The sequence below is a fragment of the Etheostoma spectabile genome, chromosome 12, assembly GCF_008692095.1.
Source record: "Etheostoma spectabile isolate EspeVRDwgs_2016 chromosome 12, UIUC_Espe_1.0, whole genome shotgun sequence".
NCBI classification, from domain to species: domain Eukaryota; kingdom Metazoa; phylum Chordata; class Actinopteri; order Perciformes; family Percidae; genus Etheostoma; species Etheostoma spectabile.
Genome location: NC_045744.1, coordinates 18,123,601 through 18,145,794, shown reverse-complemented (window position 1 = coordinate 18,145,794; position 22,194 = coordinate 18,123,601). Strand labels below are relative to the sequence as shown.

Sequence of the window (22,194 nt, the reverse complement as noted above, 5' to 3'; positions counted from 1 at the left end):
CAGAGTCTTGTTTAGAAAATCTGAATCTCTTTCCCAGAGAGTGGCAGGCAAAAAGTAATCCTTAAACACAAATTTAACCAGAGCCCATCTTTGTCCTAAGCCCTATGCATAAACCTCATAAATCTCACTATTTGTAATGGGGACTGCTGCCATCTTCTCTCACTTTCTCATCTAACAAATAGTCTGAAAAGTTGTTACCCTTTTATAGCCCTCCCAAATATGACACATAGGCCTAAGTTCAAAACCATTTAAGTTGACGTAAGTGATATTTTATCTTACCTGCTGTGAAAGTAATATCCAGTGAAGCCATTTTCTGCAAACTGTTTATGTTTTGCTGAGTGACAGAGTCATCTTGCTAGTTGTGTGCACGTTCATACATATCCTTTTCATCATTTTCAGGCATCAACCACAAACAGCAGGATCCTCTGACAAACGCTGTGTCTAGAATATGGCCCAGAGACCCGCTACACCACAGAAGAACAAATTATTCTGACAACAGATTCTGTTTTTTGTTACTTAATTTATTTACAATATAAAAATGACTATGTTTTCAATTGTCAGAGGATATTGTAGAATCTGTTTTTGGCAACAAAGCAATAATACAGCCTATAAACACATAAACAATAGAGCAAGGAAAAAAACATTAGTTAAGGAGAATATAAAAACATCTAAAATAGAATGAGACAGGTATATGCATAAGGCTACAATAACGGCAGTTACAGTGCACAGTAAGAAATAAACAATTAGGCCTTTAAAAAAGGCAGAATAAAAAAACTAAAATCGTTGGCTTTGATTTAAAATAACTGAGGGATACAGTTTTCTGGGAGTTTGTTTCAGATGCAAGAAAGGTCTACCCTGGAAATCCAGAGTTATCGCGGGAGCACAATTTTAATTTGCTTAGCGAGTCATTTGGATTTGGGTCTGGGATTTCCAGGCTAATAAAGGTCGACAGTAAATACATATCGTCACCTTCCTAAAATAATCGCCTAAGTCATTTTTTTCACGTTTTTCAGAAAACACAAAAAACTGAACCAAATACTGAACATATTTTGACTTAGGCAGTTACACAAAGGCGTAGAATCACATGACCTGTTCAACTGAGAATGTAGGAAATTTTACCAGAGGTGGCCAGCACCATGAGGAGATGATTTAGGCAAGAAAATACTTTTTGTCAAGAAATGACTTAGGCGATTATTTTAGGAAGGTGACGATATATATTTAATATTCTTTAACTGTCTATGGGTTATATCATAGACAGTAGAAGAAAGGGTTATATGGCATACACTTTAACCACTTCAATATTCATAAACTAAAAACCGTGGATGCACAGTTATCGCGGTAATCTACGGGAAATGCAACTGATGTACTTACGAAGCCATTTTGGGTCTTCATCATCTTGCGTGACTTACTGAGCATACACGTCCTTGCAGATCCAAGATGGCGTCAGTTTCTTCGTAAGCCGGAGCTCCCAGATGGTCCCAGTCATATCCATTCAGTCGGCTGAAGTCATGGCGTCCGGCAGTACGGGGAGCAGAGTGTCTTGCGGGAGAGATTTAAATTGTGTCCCGGAGGTAGCAGACACTTTAGCTGCGGTCGCCAAACTTGGGTGAGGAGAGTGCTACACCCTGCAAGTTCTTATTTTGTCGAAGTGAGCTTACGAGAGAAACGCGCTGTTTTGCTAGCACGATGCCCGTGTGTGGGTTTGCTAGCATAATGGCAGTGCGTGATGCTTGCTAAGCTAGCCGGTGAATTATCAGCACGTGCCCAATCACAACGATGCTTGATACTAGTGTGAAGTGTTTGTTATACTCATATGGGTTATGCTGCTAGTATTAAGTGAGTTGGCTAAACAGTTTTGCGTTTCACCTCTACTTGACATTATAAATCATCAATATTAAAGTGATGCCCCCTTTTCTTTGGTGCGCAGGTTTGACTTCCTGTGCATGCCCCTGTTCCACTCGAGGTTCAGGAGAGAGTTTGAGTTGGAGCCCGCTAAATCCCGAGCCGGTGCTCATACCCGATCAGACCTCCTGCTGTGCGGAAGAGGTTTGTCTTTCTACCCTGTGTCTTCTATCATATCAGGCATTAGTCGTCATTAACTTATTTCACGCTCTCTGTAAATAAGAGAACTACCCCCCCTAGATGCTCCATAGACACACTAAATCACTTAGATCCTAGTTTTATGACATAGCTAAAGCTACGGGTATCAATGTATTTAAAAAGTAGATTAATTGAATTGTTCATTATTTATGTGTGACTTGCTGGCTGTTTAGCTTTTCCCCATTGATCAGTCTATTGCAGCAGGTGTATAAATAAAATGTTAGCTTAAGCTTTTTTTTTGTTTGCAAAACATGGGGCCAATAAAATTGGTATGTTATTATTGAGATCTTAGATGACTCAAAGGATTGATAAGACACTGTAATAAGTCAATTGAGCCTTTTTTATGTCTTAACTATCCATTTTGCTTTCTCTAGATTGGAATACTCTCATTGTTGGAAAGCTCTCTCCATGGATCGACGCAGATTCAGAAATCGAGACAGAGCGCAGAAACTCAGAGGCTGTAAGCTCCTCCACTTGGACAATTTCTTTGATGTACATTTTGAATGTTGATGCTTAAAAGGGTTCTTTGATCCCAAAATGTCATGAGTGAACTTATCTTGACCAGCCTCTCCTGTCAACCCCTAAGAATCTGTCTCCTTGTATAATCCCGTCATTCTCTCATCGTCATTTCCTTTCCTGTTTTTCTCTCCAGGCTTTGGCACAGGAGTTGAACTTCTCAGCTTACCTGGGTCTGCCTGTCTTCATGATCCCTCTAAAGGGCCCTCACTGTGCCAATTTAGCCCGTGTGCTGCTAAACCACATCCACACTGGACACCACACCTCAAATGTAAGACACAGCATTAACAAACTCTACATGCACATATAGATTGCTCTTTATCTAGCAGAGAAGTCAGACAGACAGCTGACTTTATCAATGTTGTTGTCCCCTGCGTCTGATTAGTTCTGGATACGTGTCCCGCTGATGGCATCAGAGGACATGCGGGAAGATCTGATTGAGAATGAACCAAGCACTTGCATCGAAGACGCAAGTGTTGATGAAAAGACCTGGGGCTGGTTAGTTTCACAGCGGTCCACTTCCTGAGCAGTCTGGTGCTGTCTGCATGCTAAAATACTTGTCTTTGTCATTGATTTCCTATAGAAATCTTGACTCATTTTGTTTCCTTGCCTCTGCTCCTTTTAGGTGGCACTCATTTAGAACCCTTTGTGATTACAACAAGAGGATCTGTCTCGGTAAGAGAGTACGCTGTGAAGCACCAGCCTGGGGCAAAGTCAGTGCATTAAGAAATAATTATGGTTGTGCCTGCTACTGATAATTTACTTTTTTTGTATTCCTGAAGCTATTGAAGTTGCAGCAGACATGCCGTCAGACGCTGTGATTGATAAGTGGCTTGGGGAACCTATCAAAGCAGCCATTCTTCCCACTAGTATTTTCCTAACTAATAAGAAGGGCTTCCCAGTTCTGTCAAAAGCCCATCAGAGAATAATCTTCAGTCTTTTCAAGGTAAAATTCCACATTCAGCTGAAATTAATCAGCATCCAAATGCAGAAGTGTTTTAATTACATTCAATTACAATTTACACTCTATTAAACACAGGCTTGAATTACTCACACATGCTAATTAATCCCACAAGGGGAACTGTTGGGTCCTTGTAAATTCTGGAGTGTGGTCTAGACCTGCTTTAAAGTGTCTCGAGATAACGCTTGTTGTGAATTGATACTATAAATAAAATTGAATTGAAATTAATTAATAACAATCTATTTTTCTCAGTTGGAGGCCCAGTTCATCTTCACAGGCACCAGTCGCCACACTGAGAAGGACTTCCGGTCCTACCTGCAGTACCTGGAATACCTTAACCAGAACCGACCTGCACCCAATGCTTACGAGCTCTTCGCCAAGGGCTATGAAGACTACCTGCAGTCTCCGCTCCAGGTAAGGGGATTGTGTTTCCCACAGTATTTAGGGAGACTTGTGGGGGGACCTTGGACCCTCAAGGGGGTCCGGAGGCATGCTACCCTGGAATAAAATACAACAATTTAGAGTTAAATGCATCAATCTGGTGCACTTTGACTCTTGGCTCAATCTATGAAGAACTCTGATTTTAAAAACAATTTTGTGCTCTAGTAAACAGTTTAATTAGAAACACACTGGTTGTATAGATATGAATGGGGATGCCACGTCAAAAGTCACACCCACATTTAGCATTGTCTAATGGTCAAAATACAATTGTCTGAAGTATGCTGGTGTTATCAATGTCTACAGCACCTCGTATTAATAAATGTAGCCATTCCAAGGTTTGAAACTCTCCGAATTGATACAGTAAAAAATGTTATTTTGAGCCTGTATTTAGTCAGATGTCCTGAAATCAAATATCAGCTATTATCAGAAATTATGAAACAAATTATTTTATACATCACCTTAAGTATTTAAAAAAAAAAATTGTTATACCAAGGTGCACAAATGTGAGACTTTTGGCAAATTTCCAAAATGTTTACAGTAAAACGCTTAATTTATATTTTAAAAAAATCTGTATATATTCTTGAGTTTTCCTTAATTTCAGTCATTGTTAGGATTTTCTTTTAAACCCACATCAAAGAATAAAGTCTTTCCACTCACAATTTAGTGGGATTTCTTCATTTATAAGAGACCCATGTAAGATGTTTTATACCTCCTGTGAATCTAATCCAATTAATCTTGTTTCCAAATGCATGTATTTAGCATTTATTCTGAAAACGAATCTAGTCATGTGTGTCCTGGGCTTTTTCCCTGTGTTTAAGATAGCCGTCACTCACATCTCTGTGGTCAAAACAGCCTCCGCTAAAGTTGTAGACACACAGGTGGAGCGAAAGTTTTATTTATTTTTAACCTTTTTGATTTTTTTCCCCCTCCCTTTTAGCCACTCATGGACAACCTGGAGTCTCAGACATATGAAGTGTTTGAGAAGGATCCTATTAAATATTCCCAATACCAACAGGTAAGACCATCAAACCCTGAAGTCAGCCATTCACATCACATACATCTCTCACATTTATGTTGTAAATTTGGAAACAGCACCTACACTGTGTGCGTGGAAATCTTTTAGTTGCGGGCTCATTATGTAGCCTACTGTGGAGTGTTTTATTTATAGAGGACCCGTTGGTTTGGTAGCAGATTCAAGACCTGTATCAATGGTAGCATAGTAGCTATCTTGGCAATTCTTACACCAGGCTTACTTTTACAATATATTATTTACAGTCTGTGTGTGTCTGAAGGAAGAGCAGTACGACAGGAAAAATTTCACTTGTGTCCCTTTTGTAGCACTCTCACACCATTTGTTTTAGTGTGAAGTTTGGGTTAGATGAAACCCACAACATACTGACACTATTTTTTCCTTGTCTACAGGCTGTCTATAAATGTCTACTTGACAGAGTTCCAGAGGAGCAGAAAGACACAAACGTTCAGTGAGTATCTGTACCCAAATCTGAACATTAACAATATAGTTTGAATTCTTAAATTGCTGTTAGTGTCTGGAAAATGGTTCATACCTTGAGATTACATTTTGCACACTCTACTAGAGGGTGAAACGGGAATCAATTGTCGTTCCCATCCCGAGTCCACGAAAATACTCCCGTCATATCTCAATCACGTGACTGCCCAAAACAAATCCTGTTCCAAAATGGAAATCCTGTGAAATTGACTCCTGTATCCCGCGGGTCACGGTATTCCCAATAAATTGTCACACTCTACACCTGATAAAGCTCCATATAAATATAGTGTACTGTAGTTGAACAGGGAGATACTCAGGCCACATCCACAAACCGTTTTAATTTTAATAATGTATACTTTATTAATCCCACAAGGGGAAATTACAATTTACAATGTGTGTTATTACACACAGGCCTGAATTACTCACACACGCTCCGTACCTATACATACACTAAATGGAGAGATGTCAGAGTGAAGGGGCTGCCCATGGAAAGGCGCCCAGAGCAGTTGGGGTTTCGGTAAAAACACATATCTTTGGCTATGTTTACGCCTGGCGTCCACACTACTCCAGTGTTTTTCGAGTCCCTAAAATGGAGACATTTTGGAAACTTTGCTGACACCATTTTAGTTTGAAAGCTCTGGGGTTTCTTTTTAGTCTTGAGACCTTTTGGAAAGTGATAATGCAGACACCCTGTTTCATTACTCCCTGATTTGGTCGTCCGGCAGCTTAAAAAATGTCTCTTTCTCACAGGGTGTTGATGGTGTTGGGAGCAGGTAGGGGTCCCCTGGTAAATGCGTCTCTGCGTGCTGCAAGACAAGCCGACAGGAAGCTAAAGGTGTACGCTGTGGAGAAAAACCCCAATGCTGTAATCACGTGAGTGGAATATATGTCAAAGCTCACGTCTGTGCCCAAGTGGGGGAAAATATTCACAGGCAAATACTTGCCTTTGCAGTTGAACTGTTATCATCTGAATACATCCAAATCAATTTGTAGAGCCCAGACATTTTGAAATGCTGGTGGTATTGATTCCATGCACAAACATTTGAACTGGTCCATACTTGTTAGGCTGGAGAATTGGCGCTTTGAGGAGTGGGGTGAACAGGTGACCGTGGTGTCATGTGACATGCGAGATTGGGCAGCACCTGAGAAAGCCGACATCATCGTCAGCGAGCTGCTGGGATCATTTGGTGACAACGAACTTTCTCCTGAGTGCTTAGATGGAGCCCAGCACTTTCTCAAAGGTACCTCAGCGGTGTGGTTAAAGTGAACTACCTTGGTTTCCCTTTTTTAGATGATCAGCTACATACAGTGCCTTGCGAAAGTATTCGGCCCCCTTGAACTTTTCAACCTTTTGACACATTTCAGGCTTCAAACATAAAGATATAAAATTTTTATTTTTTGTGAAGAATCACCAACAAGTGGGACACAATTGTGAAGTGTAACAAAATCTATTGGATATTTTAAACTTTTTTAGCAAATAAAAAACTGAAAAGTGGTGCTTGCAAAATTATTCGGCCCCTTTTACTTTCAGTGCAGCAAACTCACTCCAGAAGTTCAGCGAGGATCTCTGAATGATCCAATGTTGTCCTAAATGACTGATGGTGATAAATAGAATCCACCTGTGTGTGTGATGAAGTCTCTGTATAAATGCACCTGCTCTGTGATAGTCTCAGGGTTCTGTTGAAAGCGCAGACAGCATCATGAAGACCAAGGAACACACCAGGCAGGTCCGTAATACTGTTGTGGAGATGTTTAAAGCCGGATTTGGATACAAAAAGATTTCCCAAGCTTTAAACATCCCAATGAGCACTGTGCAAGCGATCATTTTGAAATGGAAGGAGTATCAGACCACTGCAAATCTACCAAGACCTGGCCGTCCCTGTAAACTTTCAGCTCAGACAAGGAGAAGACTGATCAGAGATGCAGCCAAGAGGCCCATGATCCCTCTGGATGAACTGCAGAGAACTCCAGCTGAGGTGAGACAGTCTGTCCATAGGACAACAATCAGTCGTACACTGCACAAATCTGGCCTTCATGGAAGAGTGGCAAGAAGAAAGCCATTTCTCAAAGATATCCATAAAAAGTCTCATCTAAAGTTTGCCACAAGCCACCTGGGAGACACACCAGACATGTGGAAGAAGGTGCTCTGGTCAGATGAAACCAAAATCGAACTTTTTGGCCACAATGCAAAACGATATGTTTGGCATAAAAGCAACACAGCTCATCACCCTCAACACACCATCCCCACTGTCAAACATGGTGGTGGCAGCATCATGGTTTGGGCCTGCTTTTCTTCAGCAGGGACAGGGAAGATGGATGCAGCCAAATACAGGACCATTCTGGATGAAAACCTGTTGGAGTCTGCAAAAGACCTGAAACTGGGACGGAGATTTATCTTCCAACAAGACAATGATCCCAAACATACAGCAAAATCTACAAAGGAATGGTTCACAAATAAACGTATCCAGGTGTTAGAATGGCCAAGTCAAAGTCCAGACCTGAATCCAATCGAGAATCTGTGGAAAGAACTGAAAACTGCTGTTCACAAACGCTCTCCATCCAACCTCACTGAGCTCGAGCTGTTTCGCAAGGAAGAATGGGCAAGAATTTCAGTCTCTCGATGTGCAAAACTGATAGAGACATACCCCAAGCGACTTGCAGCTGTAATCGCAGCAAAAGGTGGCTCTACAAAGTATTAACGCAAGGGGGCCAAATAATTTTGCACGCACCACTTTTCAGTTTTTTATTTGCTAAAAAAGTTTAAAATATCCAATAGATTTCGTTCCACTTCACAATTGTGTCCCACTTGTTGGTGATTCTTCACAAAAATTAAAAATGTTATACCTTTATGTTTGAAGCCTGAAATGTGTCAAAAGGTTGAAAAGTTCAAGGGGGCCGAATACTTTCGCGAGGCACTGTAGGTAGATGCTGTAAATGCAGAGCACCCTCGGTTGTTTGCCACATTATACCAAAGGGGAAAGCGTTTGTCATCCTCCATTACCTTTTATGCTTCCTTGCATCTCAAATCACTTTCTCTTTCCCCTTTTCCTCGTCTGGTCTTGTCACTCAGATGATGGAGTGAGCATCCCCTGTTCCTACACGTCCTTCCTAGCTCCCCTGTCCTCCTCCAAGCTTTACAACGAAGTGAGAGGGTGCCGGGAACGTGACAAGGACCCAGAGTGCCATTTTGAGACGCCCTACGTAGTGCGCCTCCATAACTTCCACCAGTTGGCTGACCCCAAAGCGTGCTTCACCTTCAGACACCCCACAACAGGTAGACACAAACACACTCAACTCAAACTATTGTTCTGCTCCTTGTATTCAGACTGCACACTGCACTAAAATAGAATTTGTACAATCCATTGATACAATCTTTTTAACCTAATGTCTTGTAACCTAATATCACTTCTACTAAACGTTTTTGTTTGTCTTATGGTAGATAGGTTATTTACTGTATTGACTTGCTCTTTGAAAATGTTGACCATGCAATCTGTCTTCTTTCAGACATGAACAATAACCGGTACCAGTGCCTCAGATTCTCAGTGGGTTGTAACTCTGTGCTCCATGGTTTTGCTGGCTACTTTGAGACCACACTGTACAAAGATGTCACACTCAGTAAGTCATTTTTATAAAGAGGATGTTATGCTAAGATTAAATCTGAATGTTAATGTTCATATTGTGTGTTTGTGGCAGGTATAAAACCAGATACACATTCACCTGGAATGTTCTCCTGGTTCCCCATCCTCTTCCCCCTCAAAGTAAGTTATGCAGCCAGTCAATAGAACACTTTGGCCTCATAAATGTAACAGTATACATTATTATATTCACAAATTAATTACATTTATTAATTAATTCTTCTTCCGTCCAATAGCAACCCATCCTTATATCCCGGGATGATGATGTCACAGTGCGATTCTGGCGCTGTAACAACGGGAAGAAGGTGTGGTATGAATGGGCCGTGACCGAGCCCTCCTGCTCCGCCATCCATAATCCAGCAGGACGCTCCTACACAATCGGCCTGTGAAGATGTCTCATCAGCACGCCCGCCAACACACATACACACACGTTTCTGTAAAATCTGGTGGCAGTTAAAGGCTCTTTTTATAAACACATATAAAACCTGAACTTGTAATGCAAATCCGCTAGTGTGCATCTGGGTTTTAAAATGACCCAGCAATGAAGAAGTTGATTGGATAAACCTATCTATCACCTGCACACAGTGTTTTATTGCTGTGCCATTGGCTCATCCAGATCAGGTCAAACACCTCGCCACTGGTTTATATTTAATGTGTTTTTTCTGTTCTGAGCAGGTGTTGCAGTCAAACATGTACACTTGATCCAACAGAACCTTTGCCTTATGAAACACATTCCTTACCAATACTTCCATACTGATAAAAACACAAATCCCCTCAACACAAGCTGGTTGGAGGAAGGTGGGGGGGGGGGGGGGGAGAAATGTCCCTACATACCTTTTTGTTGCTTGTTTCTGTATGTTTAAACCATGTCAATAAAAACAACACTGTAATGTTCTCCATATTCTCTGTACTTTGTTTGGCACCACCATGCTCGGATCAGAATGTAAATGTTTGTGAATAATTAAATAATTTTAGAGCTGTAAGGAGTTGTCCAGTAGATTTCACCCTCAGATGATAATCTGCTGGACCACAAGAAATCAGAATTGATAGTATACTCCAACCTTACCTAATGGGATGTAGTAGACCAATGGAGGGACAACTGGGAGGTCTGTGTCATAAATTTACTTTGCTGCGGTGGAAGTTCATTATCTCAGGAGTCTTGTTCCGCAGCACTTCTAGATCTAAATTTGAAACAATGTAGTGCACAAGTGTTTCTGCATCAGTGCCTGGCCGAAATCAATTTAACTAAAAGCACTATAATATGCACTTCAATCACAACTGACAGTGATCCGGCTCAATATGATGGTTTGCCAGCATGAGCGTTTCTGGAGCCTGACACCACTTCCTGACACATTCCCCCCCACCCCCCAAATCCTGTTGACACATAAGTCCTTTAACGCTTGATATATTCTTAAAGTGATAATAGGCTGACTCTTTAATTGTCTTAATGTGGCTGTTAAAATTCAGGTCAGACTCCATGACTACACCACATCTTTTTAACGTTGTTGTTTGAAGCTGAGCGCAGACTGTTAATCGTTCCTCTTTTGCTCCAAAAACAGGAAGTGTAGGCCTACAAATACACGCCGTCCGGTCTTATCTTATTTCTTGAATGGGTTTGTACAGTTTACAAGTAGCAGTTGCTTAAAATAGGCATGCAACTGGGATCAAATGGGATGTTTGTGTATTTTGCCTGCTTAAGCAATTGTGGGAAAAAATGCAGACAGACTCATCCATGTAAGATCCTACACTGTTTAGCATTCTTACATTTATGCAAGGAACTAAAGTAAGTTAATAAGCTTACACGTTAAAGTAACCATAAGATATAATTTGACCTAATTTTTAAGAAACTGGTGGTTAGACACCTTATTTAGTGTTCAGTTGAGCTACAGGCAATCCCATTACTGGTTTGTGGATGTAGGCTAGGACTGTCCTGAACCCTCATTTAAAACAAGCAGTATTTTGTATGTTTGCAATGTGTTTGAAGTCCTACATCCATTTCTCTTTTTTTTTTTTTTACATTAAGCTTATTAAAGTCTTCTGTAGATGTTTCTGGTGATTCTTCAGCTTGTGTATTTTGTCAATGGCAAAAATGGAGCTGATGGTCAGAGGGCGGGGCGTGAGACGTGTTGACAATTTGGGCTGCGATGATTGGTGTAAAATAACCAGCTTTTCTATTTATCGAGGCTGTCAGCGGGAGGTCTTCTGTTATCAAGGCTAGCCGACAGGAGTGATGCCGAACATGAAGTCCGTCACTTTAACAGGGAGCTTTTAGGGGGGGGGTTCGAGTCACAGCTTCTGAAAAGGTGGGTCCGAATTGTTGTGTATAACCTACAGCAAAACAAAGACCACGTGCTCAGTGCTGATGTGTTAAGTGTACATTCACAGTCTTGTTGGTTAAACAGGAAACAAACTCGCGAGACGTGTTAAACTTGTAAAGTTGAACTCCACATAGGCTACAGCTACGATTGTTTTTAATCTATCGGTAGGCTACTTCTCATTTTGTTTAACAAATTCAAATTATTTAGTCTGTTTGTGGTAAGTAGCTTACATGCCGTTCATATTTCCGTTCTTCGAATTATTAATTCTGGTTTCTAATTTTAGCACACGTGCCTACAGTAACGGAAACTGCCCTCGAGCATTTTTGACCTTGTAATGTAAGATATAAAAGTGGAAAAAGGAGCACACTTGTCCAGGAAATTTTGAATTGATGAGTTGTGGATGTGTTTAAAAAAAAAAAAAAAAATTCTGTATTTTTGGTAGGCTTAGTAGGGAGGCTGCCCACAAAAGAGGGGGCACGCTGAGCAGGACTTTAGGATGACCGTGGGTCCGAGGAAGCGCAGCAGCAGCAGCAGCAGCGGCGGCGGCGGCGGCGGCGGCGGGGGGGGCAGTCACTCGGAGCTCCAAGTCTCCCACTCGGGTGTGTGGAAAGATGCAGGAGGAAGCTCTGGGGTGGCTCTGAAAAAACAGATCGGCCTAGTCAGTGCCTGTGCCATTATAATCGGTGAGTATACATGGGATGTAGCCTAAGTGTTATATCACCCCCAGGCAGTGAAGCTCCCACAAGATTGTATGAAAACACAATTTTTTTGCATTAATAATTAATTTCATATAACAGTTGAGTAAGTGGCTCTCAACGGAAAGCGCGACACCCACGAACCTGTGTTCGTTAATTTCGGACCCTGCACAGTACTGTGAAACAGAAGCCTTTACTTTGTAAATGTAAGAGAACTTGATTGAAGACCCCCCCCCCCCCCCCCCTCCCCAAGAAACCTGCTTTGTGGGCCTACCTCCCATACATGTAGAGAGGGAAAAAAGAGAAATGTCAATAAAAAGCAATCCCACTATAATGATAGTGTCTACTATTAAAGACCACATTTTCCATCCCCATCTCAAGCATGGTTGGGTGGTTGCTTTATTGACAAGAAGCTGCTAAACCCTTATTTATGTGGCCGCCTCAGTATGATATATGTATTTTAATGAGTAAATAAGTGTCATCTGAAGAATAATGTTCAAATGTATTGTTAGTCAAATTAATATGATACGCATATTTAAAAGGTAACATTAACCAAATTTGATCCACAAAAAAGAGAACAATAGTAATTTTACAACTTAATCCTTCTAAATTTATATAATCCTTGTGACGGTCTTTGTTCCTAAACTTGCTGAGTCGGACTTCAAGTGCTTTCTTTTAGTCACAGATGCATAATTGCTTTTAATCCAAGCTTAACAGCCCATACATCCAGTAAGTGACAACTGCTGTTTTCCTAGAAGTTGTCGCCGCACATTAAAAACTGCCCAAAGTGGCAAGTACCTTATTTTCAAAAATTCAGGATAGGCACTGGCCAGTGTCATAGGTGCACTACACTTGTCATCTTTTTCTAGCTACTGTGCCTGCCTTTATTTGTTTGTTGGTCTTAAGAGTTGCACAAAAGAGATAAACTCATTCTGCCATCTCCTTGGGAAACATGGGATACCTGTTCGGCCAGTCCCAAGGGCAGGATCAGGCTGCTAAAAAATCATATCATAGCCTGTGAAACAATAATATGATCCAGTAGTGTGTGTACCATGCACAGAAAATCCACTGTGGACCAGGGCTAGGCTGAGCAGCAGCCCAAAAGAAACCCACACAAAGCCCAAGGTAATTCTGTATCAGTTGCAAAACATGAACACTACAGAAAATGGGGTTTTGTGACAGGAAGTTGTATCGTTCTCTTATACTCTGAAATCAGTTAAATGCCTTTAAGCTTGTTTTTGTGCGGTTTGATGAGCATAATATATGCAATGTTATGCTTATTTATACAGAAGATGAGTGACATTTTCCATTGCCATACTATACCATTGGTTAAGAGAAATCCATAAAAATGAGTTAGGTGAGTGAGATATTGAGTTTGCTAGCCTGAGATCCTTAGGCAGGGAGTTCCACAGCAGAGGGCCCCCACACAGCAAAAACAGCCCGGTCACCTTTTGTTGGCCATTTGAGATCTTGCAACCATTAGTAGGGCCCTGCCAGAGGATCTCAAGCAGCGGTCCGGCTCATAAGGAATTCGCGGATCACATAAATAGGCAGGGGCCAAAGCATTAAGGGCCTTAAAAACAAGCAGTACAATCCTTACTCACTTGAAAAACTAACAGGTAACCAGTGCAAGGAAGCAATGATTGCTGTGATGTGGTCACTTCTCTTAATGCTAGTTGAAAGCCTGGTATCAGCATTTGTATCAACTGCAGTCTTTGGATGTTTCCCCCTAAATGGCAATAAAACAATTTTAGTCTGGAGGCAATAAAAGCACAGATGTTCTTTTCTAGTCTGTAGAGAAAATAAATTACCTGATCTTGGTTAACTGTCTCTCCAAGAGCAGGTCGTTTATTTCTTGTGTTTAAAAAAAATATATATATATAAAAATCTAGCATTGACCTGAGCATTCAACCCTGTGTCTGATTTTTGGTTCTTAACCTGTCTTCTGTTTTCCGCCCCTCACTCAGGCAACATCATTGGATCAGGGATTTTTGTGAGTCCAAAGGGGGTCCTGGAGAATGCTAGCTCCGTGGGTGTGGCCATCATTGTGTGGGTTACCACTGGAGTTATCACAGCCATTGGTGCTCTCTGCTATGCCGAGTTAGGTGTGACCATTCCCAAGTCAGGAGGAGACTACTCCTATGTCAAGGACATCTTTGGAGGACTGGCAGGGTGAGGACAAGATTTAAAAATCTGATTTAGCTGACTGAGTGGAAAAGCCAATCAAAAGCCATAGGTGAGCTTCTACATAAATTTGACGCAAGGACACTGTGTAAAGTGTTGAAACAATGTATACTGTACAAAGTTAACTGGGATTGTCTCATTGGGGGGGAGACCTGTTTTAATTAATGAGAACTTGCTGTCAACCCCGTCTCCATCTCTCCTCCACAACCATGCTCACCATATAATTAAATCCTCTCTAATGTATTGTGTTCTGTATTCCCAGCATCCCAGAATGTCACTGACCCAGTTTCAGTCATTACTCTTGTCTTTATCAACAATGCCCCAGTGCATTTCTATAATGCACTCCGCTAATATGCTTAACTTCCTTTTTTCCAATAACATTTTGTGGTAAGGAGAGCTGGCATGCTCTCACACTGTTGAGCTGTTGACTGTGGTGTGTGGTATGTTGCTATGTCTCAGTAACTCCTACTCGTGTTGTCTGCAGGTTTCTGCGTCTGTGGATTGCAGTGTTGGTTATTTACCCCACTAACCAGGCTGTGATTGCTCTCACTTTTTCAAACTACGTCCTGCAGCCCATCTTCCCCTCCTGCCTCCCCCCAGAGAGTGGCTTACGCTTGCTGGCTGGTGTCTGCCTGAGTGAGTCATACATTTAAACTGATGATTAAATGGCTATTGGTTCAGGCTAGTGCATTAACAGATACAGATCATGACACAGCATTAAAAGCCCACTTTGAAGAATAATTTCAGACATGATAAATGTATTGTATTTTGTCAAAACTCTTCTCAAAGATGCGCAACTCTGTCAAAAGAAACCCTTATGGGTGGCAGATTTAATTGTTGGTTAGTGTGTACAAGAGGCAGTGAATGCAAAAACAATTTTGCTTGTCAGCAAATGCACACCAAATGCAGCACTCCCAAGAGTACATCCCAGCCTGTAAAACAGTTTTATAATGTCTTGTGTCTGGAGGAGCTTTGTCAACTCTGAAAAAATAATTCAAGTTAAATAATTTGAGTAATCTTGGCTTGAGCTTGATGACAAGCTGGGTACAAATTGTGAACAATAAACCTGCGTTGCAAACTGAAATTTAATGTACCAGGTAACAAAATATGCTGTATTAATAATGCATCAGTTCATTATGTGCTGTATAGGAGCTTGAGCCATACTAGTTACAGGATATCCCTGCCTATGCTGCGTTGATGGCTCTTGCGATGACTATCTCCGTCCGTCTGTCTGTCGGCCCACCATCGTGGTCCAGGCTGAAATATCCCAAAAACAATGTAAATGATTAGGATGATCACATTTACAATGAATTGGCATGCTAAACTTATGTGTTTTAGCATTTAGCTCCAAGTGCAGCCTTACAACATTGCTAGCATGGCTGTAGACTCTTTTGCATGCTTGAGTCCATTTTTTTTACACTTTTAGATTGCACCATATTATTTGTAGGAACATGCTGTATGTTAGTGGAATGGACCAATTGCATCCCTTGCATGACAACAGATATCATTCTAATTTTTCTCTTGCTGTCCCTGTAGTGTTGTTGACGTGGGTGAACTGCTACAGTGTGCGCTGGGCCACATGTGTCCAAGATGTCTTCACCGCTGGCAAGCTTTTTGCCTTGGGTCTCATCATTGTCATGGGTGCTGTCCAAATATGCAAAGGTAGTATTCGCTCTGTCGGTCTCTTTGTCAAAGCCTACAATTCTGTTACTGTCCATGTCTCTCTCTTAGGGCAGTGTTCCTAATCTTTTTGGCTTTTAGCCCTTTTAAAGTGAAGCAGTGTCAACAGTGTATGTTGCATGATCCCTGAGTTGTGAGCAATTCAAAGAGTGATGTTCCCTTCTCAGAGTTTTTTGAGGTCTGAAGAGGGAAAGCTATCCAGGTGTTATTTTTATTTCTTATTAATCACCTCATCCTCCTCTTCCCTTGGCCCCTAGTTTGGAAATCTCTGTCTCTCTGTGTGTGATTCCAATCTACTTCACACTTGGTTTCCTGGGCAACCAATGGACTTGAGGTTTGGATGTTAGAGCAATTTACACAGTATTGGATATTAAAAATAAACAGTTAAACAATAAACTGCTGGTGCAGAAAACTGTTTACATGCTCTGGACGGCGGGTGGGGGCGGGGGGTTACCGGCTTGGGCTATTGTTTACTTTTTGCAGATGCTAATGTCACATGATTGCTGGATATACCGAGCAAACTTTTCTTTCCGTTCCTGTAGCACGAGCAGATAGCTGAAAGGAACGTCACAACTGTTGTGTTGAATAAGGGGGGGGAGAGAAAGGCGCGCAGGTCATAGTCTTACCCGGCCCGCTTCATTGAGGAGTGAACTTCTATATATGGGCGCCTGCTCTACCAACTGAGCTATCCGGGTGCCCTACATTCACCACTTAAGATAACCTAATCTTGGAGCTTATTCCTCCACAGCGCTGTGCAGTGCAGACTATCTCTGAGCTGACTGGGGAAAGACAGCAGTTTTGATCAGACTTACCCTGGGTTTGGTTAAAGTGTAGGCCTACTGCTAACACAAATAACATCACCGTTGACAAAATACCCCTGTGAATCAAATCCATACTTAAAACTTATCAACATGCAATATTGTTGACGACAAAGAAAACAATAAAATCTCTCTCTCTCTCTATGTCTCTCTCTCTCTATGTCTCTCTCTCTCTCTATGTCTCTGTCTCTCTCTCTCTATGTCTCTGTCTCACTGTCTCTGTGTGTGCTCACACACACAGTCTGGTTCTGGTGGTTGATTAACATAGATATGTGCTGATTAGCTCTCATAACGGGCCAGGTGGGTAATGCACTGCCATGAGGCAACTGTCTGATTAGGTACTCAGCATTTTCATTGTGATATTTAGTGATTATATTCTAACTCTGATGTAGACGTAGCGTATACTGTAAGTCAGTAGTAGGCTATACAGTGCATATGAAGTGGTTTGGGGTCCCATGGGATTTGTGATTCCAATGTGAGTGAAGGAATAAATTCCCTCATAGTGCTTCATACCACTCGTAACACACACACACACACACACACACGTGACTTAGTCGACTCATATTCCACTTTAACATAGAAGCTGGAGATGCAGTCTAGTTAATTTCTCCTTTGTCTATACCTTTTTGTGTGATCTGGTATTAACAGAAATATGTATTTGTAGATGAAATGTATAGTTAACACATTAGATCTCTGCAACTATAATAAAAAAGGAACAAATTGTGTATAATCTGGAATAATCACAAAAGAGAGACCTTTTTTATTTATTTTTTTATTTTTTTTATTTATTTTTTTAAACACCCTGTAGAAGTATGTTGTCTGGTGACCTCTGCTGCTCCGATTGTGGTAGTATAAAAGTAGCTCACATGAAGTTGGACTTAATTTCAATGAAATCGGACATGTGATTTTGTTCCCAGGTCACTATTACTGGCTGGAGCCGGCACACGCCTTTGAGACCTTCCGAGACTATGGTGTCGGTCAGATAGCTTTGTCCTTCTTACAAGGCTCCTTTGCTTATGGAGGCTGGAACTTCCTCAACTACGTCACAGAGGAGTTGGTTGATCCATACAGGTAACATTCACATTTGAAAGAGCAATAAAAAAATAAAAATGCATTAAAAGATTAAAAAATGTTTTGTGCTATTAAGATTATAAAACAAATGGTTGTGTAAAGATGTCTTTACAAAAACAAGAAATTAAATCATGATACGTTAAGAATTAAGCGATTTAATTTAGATTGAATTTCCAGAGTTTTTCTAAATCTTGGAAGATGTTTGTGTGATTTACTCACTGAAAAAAATCCATTACTTGATATAAGTACCAAATGCATCAGACACACACACTCGTACATACAAAATGCATGTTTCATATACACTCTGTGGCCACTGTATTAGGTACACCTAGACAATCTAATGTGATCCAAGACGGATGTATCCAATCCATCCAATTTATATAAAAAAAGAAGGCAAGAATTGTTGTTTTTTTTGTAGGTAAATAAGATAAATCTGATTTCGTTTGTTAGGAATTGTTTTGGATTATGTATCCATATGTTTCACTTGTTGAATTTAAGGTTAGTGATGTTTTTCTGTGGTAACACCAAAACGTCACAGAAATGGTTAATGTACCATGAACCGTAATCTGGTCTCCCATCCTCCCAGGAATCTACCACGTGCGATCTTCATCTCTATCCCCGTGGTCACCTTCGTTTATGTGTTTGCCAACGTGGCCTACATCACAGCCATGAGCCCGCAGGAGCTGCTGGCCTCCAACGCTGTGGCAGTGGTGAGAAAACGGACCAACAGTAACTTGTAATGTAGGAAATGCATGCAGCTAGAAGCGTGTTAGTCTTTGTAACCACATTGATCGTCTGACCCATGTTTCTCTTTGTAACATAAAGCTTGTAATGTTGAGTCTTGTCTCCCCTTTTGCTCTCCATTTTAAAATGTCTTGATTTAGTGGCTGTTATTCAAGTATGTGTACTTGTTGTCTCCTCCTCCTCTTCTCTACTCCTAATATTTCTCCCAGACATTTGGAGAGAAATTGCTAGGAGTTATGTCATGGATTATGCCCATCTCTGTGGCGCTCTCCACCTTCGGGGGGGTCAATGGCTCCCTCTTCACGTCGTCGCGGTCAGTTTGCCCCCCCCCCCTTTCTGTCCTGCTCATCTCATTACAGCTTTTGCAGTTGCCATGTTTTTTTTGTTGTTCTTTTTTTATTTCCATGCCGATATTTTAGGCCAATACCTGTAGATGTACATGGAGAAACTGGAAGCAGGGTGAAAATGAGAAGCTAAACAGGAATAAAATGCATGAGCATTGTAAATGCTCATCTCTAGGACCACAAGCTGGAGTTCAGGTTGTGGGGTAATAGACTGAATAGAAAGTTGTATTCCTCTAGGAACATATTTAACTCTGGTAAGATAACCCCACTTGACCAATAACACATTCCAAAGTACAGCAGACATTTTTACTCCTGTTTTGGTCCACGTATGCCCTGTCTCTTCACTGGTGCTTCCATAATCACCTGAACTGTGTTTCCTGAGCTCTCAGCTGGCGAGTGCACGCGTTTAGCATGCACCAGCAGGCTCGGCTCTCAGCACTAAACGGTCTTTGGTTCCGTCTCTCAGGCTGTTTTTCGCCGGAGCGAGGGAAGGCCATCTCCCACGTCTGCTGGCCATGATTCACGTCACACGCTGCACTCCTATCCCAGCTTTACTGTTTACTGTGAGTCAAAAACAACATCTACCGTTTGTCCTTTTGTGTGCGCTTTGTCCTCATCTTGTGCAGAAATGATAACATATCCCCCCCCTCACCACATTCAGTTGATTTCCACTCTGCTGATGTTGTGCACCAGTGACATTTACACCCTCATAAACTACGTGGGTTTCATCAACTACCTCTTCTATGGGGTCACTGTTGCCGGGCAGATTGTGCTGCGCATCAAAGAGCCCGACCTGCATCGACCCATCAAGGTAAAGTCACACACGCGTTTTGGTTTGCCACCATTTATACAAACAATCAAGTGGCAGGGCATAGTAACAACACACAAGAGTTTAAAACCATTTTCCTCCTTGTATATTTTCGATGAATGCCACACTATACATACAGTATACTTAATATGGCTCAGCCTATGTAAGGCTACAGAGCTAACTTTTAGGCCAAGCTTGTAATGTGTTGCTAATTCTGGTTCATAACCAACAATCCAATTTCACAAATCTTTTGAAGTAATGACTCTGAACTGACTGCCTCACAAAAACTATCAAAAAGGTGTCTTAAATGTATGAATAATTGTTTAATAGATAAAACCACATGTGATTTTTAAAATTTTCTTTCACTTTTCTCTTTTGCAACCCTGTCTCTTCCTCATCCTCCAGGTGAGCCTGATATGGCCAGTGATCTATCTGCTGTTCTGGGCCTTCCTGCTGGTGTTTTCCCTTTACTCTGAACCAGTCGTCTGCGGTATTGGTCTGGCAATTATGATGTCTGGTGTCCCTGTATATTTCCTGGGAGTATACTGGGAAAACAAGCCGCAGTGTTGTGATTTTACCATTGGTAAGGCAACATCCCGGTGTCTTAGATAAAAGATGCCAGGTCTTGAATTCAAGAATGTTGTTTCAACTTTGAGATGCTTGCAAATGTGAGTCTGTCCCATGGACTGTAAAAATAAGGTCTGTCCACTTCAAAAGTGAATTATGTAAAGTTTGGTTTAGTATTAAATACATGGGTTAAGAAGTTAAAGTACACAGATGTTCAGTTTTACATTTGTCAGCATTAAAGAGGACCCTGCTCCACTTGTTATTGGGCAATTTTAAATACGATCTAACTTAAGTATTTTTTCAAATAGAAGGAAATATGGTATCGATGTAATTGTACCTCCTATAAAGTAGAGGATTCATTTAAAAAGTGAACCCAGTTTGATGGAGAGCATAGAAATAAAATTGTATTTTAATCAGGATACATACCAACAAGTAAATAAGAAATTTCCATATGAACCGTTAACTCTAATATCAAAGTGTTTTTCTTTGTCTCTTTCCCAACTATATCAGGTAAACTGACTCATCTGTGCCAAAAGCTCTGTTTGGTGGTCTATCCAGTCATGAAGGAGAACGTGGCGCCCCATGGACCTCAAAACAAAGATGGAGAAGACGAGCCCTCAAACGTCTGATGTGCATTATAAAAAACACAGACAATGTCTCACACTTTTTTTGGGAGGAAAAGGCACTTGGAGAAAACTCAGAAAACTTAGCATACATATTCACTTGTTTTACAACGCTGGACTTTCTAGCTCTATTTTTGACTGCCCTTAAGGCTAACCACCATTTCAATGTATAGCCAGGGAACAAATGTTTGAGATGAATTATGAATTAATGAAACACTGAAGTTTTGATATTTGACACATTTTCACATTAGAATTTAAGACGTTGTCCTTTTGTTTTGTCTTTTATGGTTTGCTGTTTGGGTCTTGGAAGTAGTGGAGAAATATTTTTATATGCACGCTGTATTGTATTGTTCAAGGTCTGTGTTTATAATCTCACCCCATTATAGTCGCACTAAAATGACAATTTCCAGCTGGTTTAATGGGGTTTATTCTTATTGTATAAATGATTCATTAAAATGTTTCCCTTTTATTACATAGAGGCAGATATGGCTTTGAAGAATTAAGATTAGCTTTTCCTTGCATTTAGGGCTCCAGATCTCTCGGCGGCTGGTGGATTATTTTTCCCTTTTTAAAAATGTTCTCTTAAGATGACGTGCTTTCTGTTTTCCAAAGAAGTAGTAAAAAATGAACTGTCCACATGCATGAAGAGAGGTAACGTCAAAACACAGCTGTATTCATTTTCTTGATTTATTAATCAATAGAAAGCTCATGGTAGAAAATCCAATTCCCCAAAGTGCGTTTTCAATGCATATTTGGCATATAGTGACCATCTACCTAATTACTAAAGATCTTGTGATTTTTCTTAGGTATTTGTATCACCTGAATTATGTTTGACATCTTTTGGTATTGGTTAAATGATACTGGGGTGCTTAATTTTCCTAATGTATTTTACTGTGCTGCCTTGTGCTGTATACTGAGGTGGTGGTATTAGTACCGTGCTCCCCTCATTAATGTTTCATCCACCTGTTGGAACACCTGACGTAGAAGAGGCGGAGTCCACGCACAATGAGCGATCAAATTGCGGAAGTCATGGGCGGCTATGACAAGCCTAGCTGGGTCAAGATGTCACTTTGCCCTAAATAAGAAAGGAAAATACATGAATGTGCCTTCAAAATAAAAGCCTGAAACCGTTTTGTACCCAAATGTTACATCAATTGGAGATTTTTGGTGGAGAACTTCTAA

General features: G+C 40.9%; 2 protein-coding genes across 2 annotated transcripts; both read left to right on the top strand.

The window, feature by feature from the left end:
• The first annotated feature begins 1,401 nt into the window (after nt 1-1,401).
• prmt5 (protein arginine methyltransferase 5) lies at nt 1,402-10,059 on the top strand. Its single transcript, XM_032531124.1, has 16 exons — nt 1,402-1,606; nt 1,928-2,046; nt 2,475-2,560; nt 2,753-2,887; nt 3,002-3,114; nt 3,242-3,291; nt 3,399-3,562; nt 3,830-3,991; nt 4,956-5,033; nt 5,441-5,499; nt 6,276-6,398; nt 6,591-6,766; nt 8,596-8,799; nt 9,030-9,140; nt 9,219-9,283; nt 9,397-10,059. Exons 1-16 carry the CDS (start codon nt 1,473-1,475, stop codon nt 9,547-9,549), a joined length of 1,932 nt encoding a protein of 643 aa, XP_032387015.1. The 5' UTR covers nt 1,402-1,472; the 3' UTR covers nt 9,550-10,059.
• slc7a8b (solute carrier family 7 member 8b) lies at nt 7,066-22,194 on the top strand. The gene is made up of 13 exons (XM_032531125.1): nt 7,066-7,077; nt 11,269-11,463; nt 11,921-12,161; nt 14,141-14,345; nt 14,842-14,993; nt 15,894-16,019; nt 17,773-17,926; nt 18,513-18,636; nt 18,880-18,983; nt 19,481-19,577; nt 19,676-19,825; nt 20,228-20,405; nt 20,900-22,194. The coding sequence occupies exons 3-13, from the start codon at nt 11,975-11,977 to the stop codon at nt 21,016-21,018; spliced, it is 1,596 nt and encodes a 531-aa protein (XP_032387016.1). The 5' UTR covers nt 7,066-7,077; nt 11,269-11,463; nt 11,921-11,974; the 3' UTR covers nt 21,019-22,194.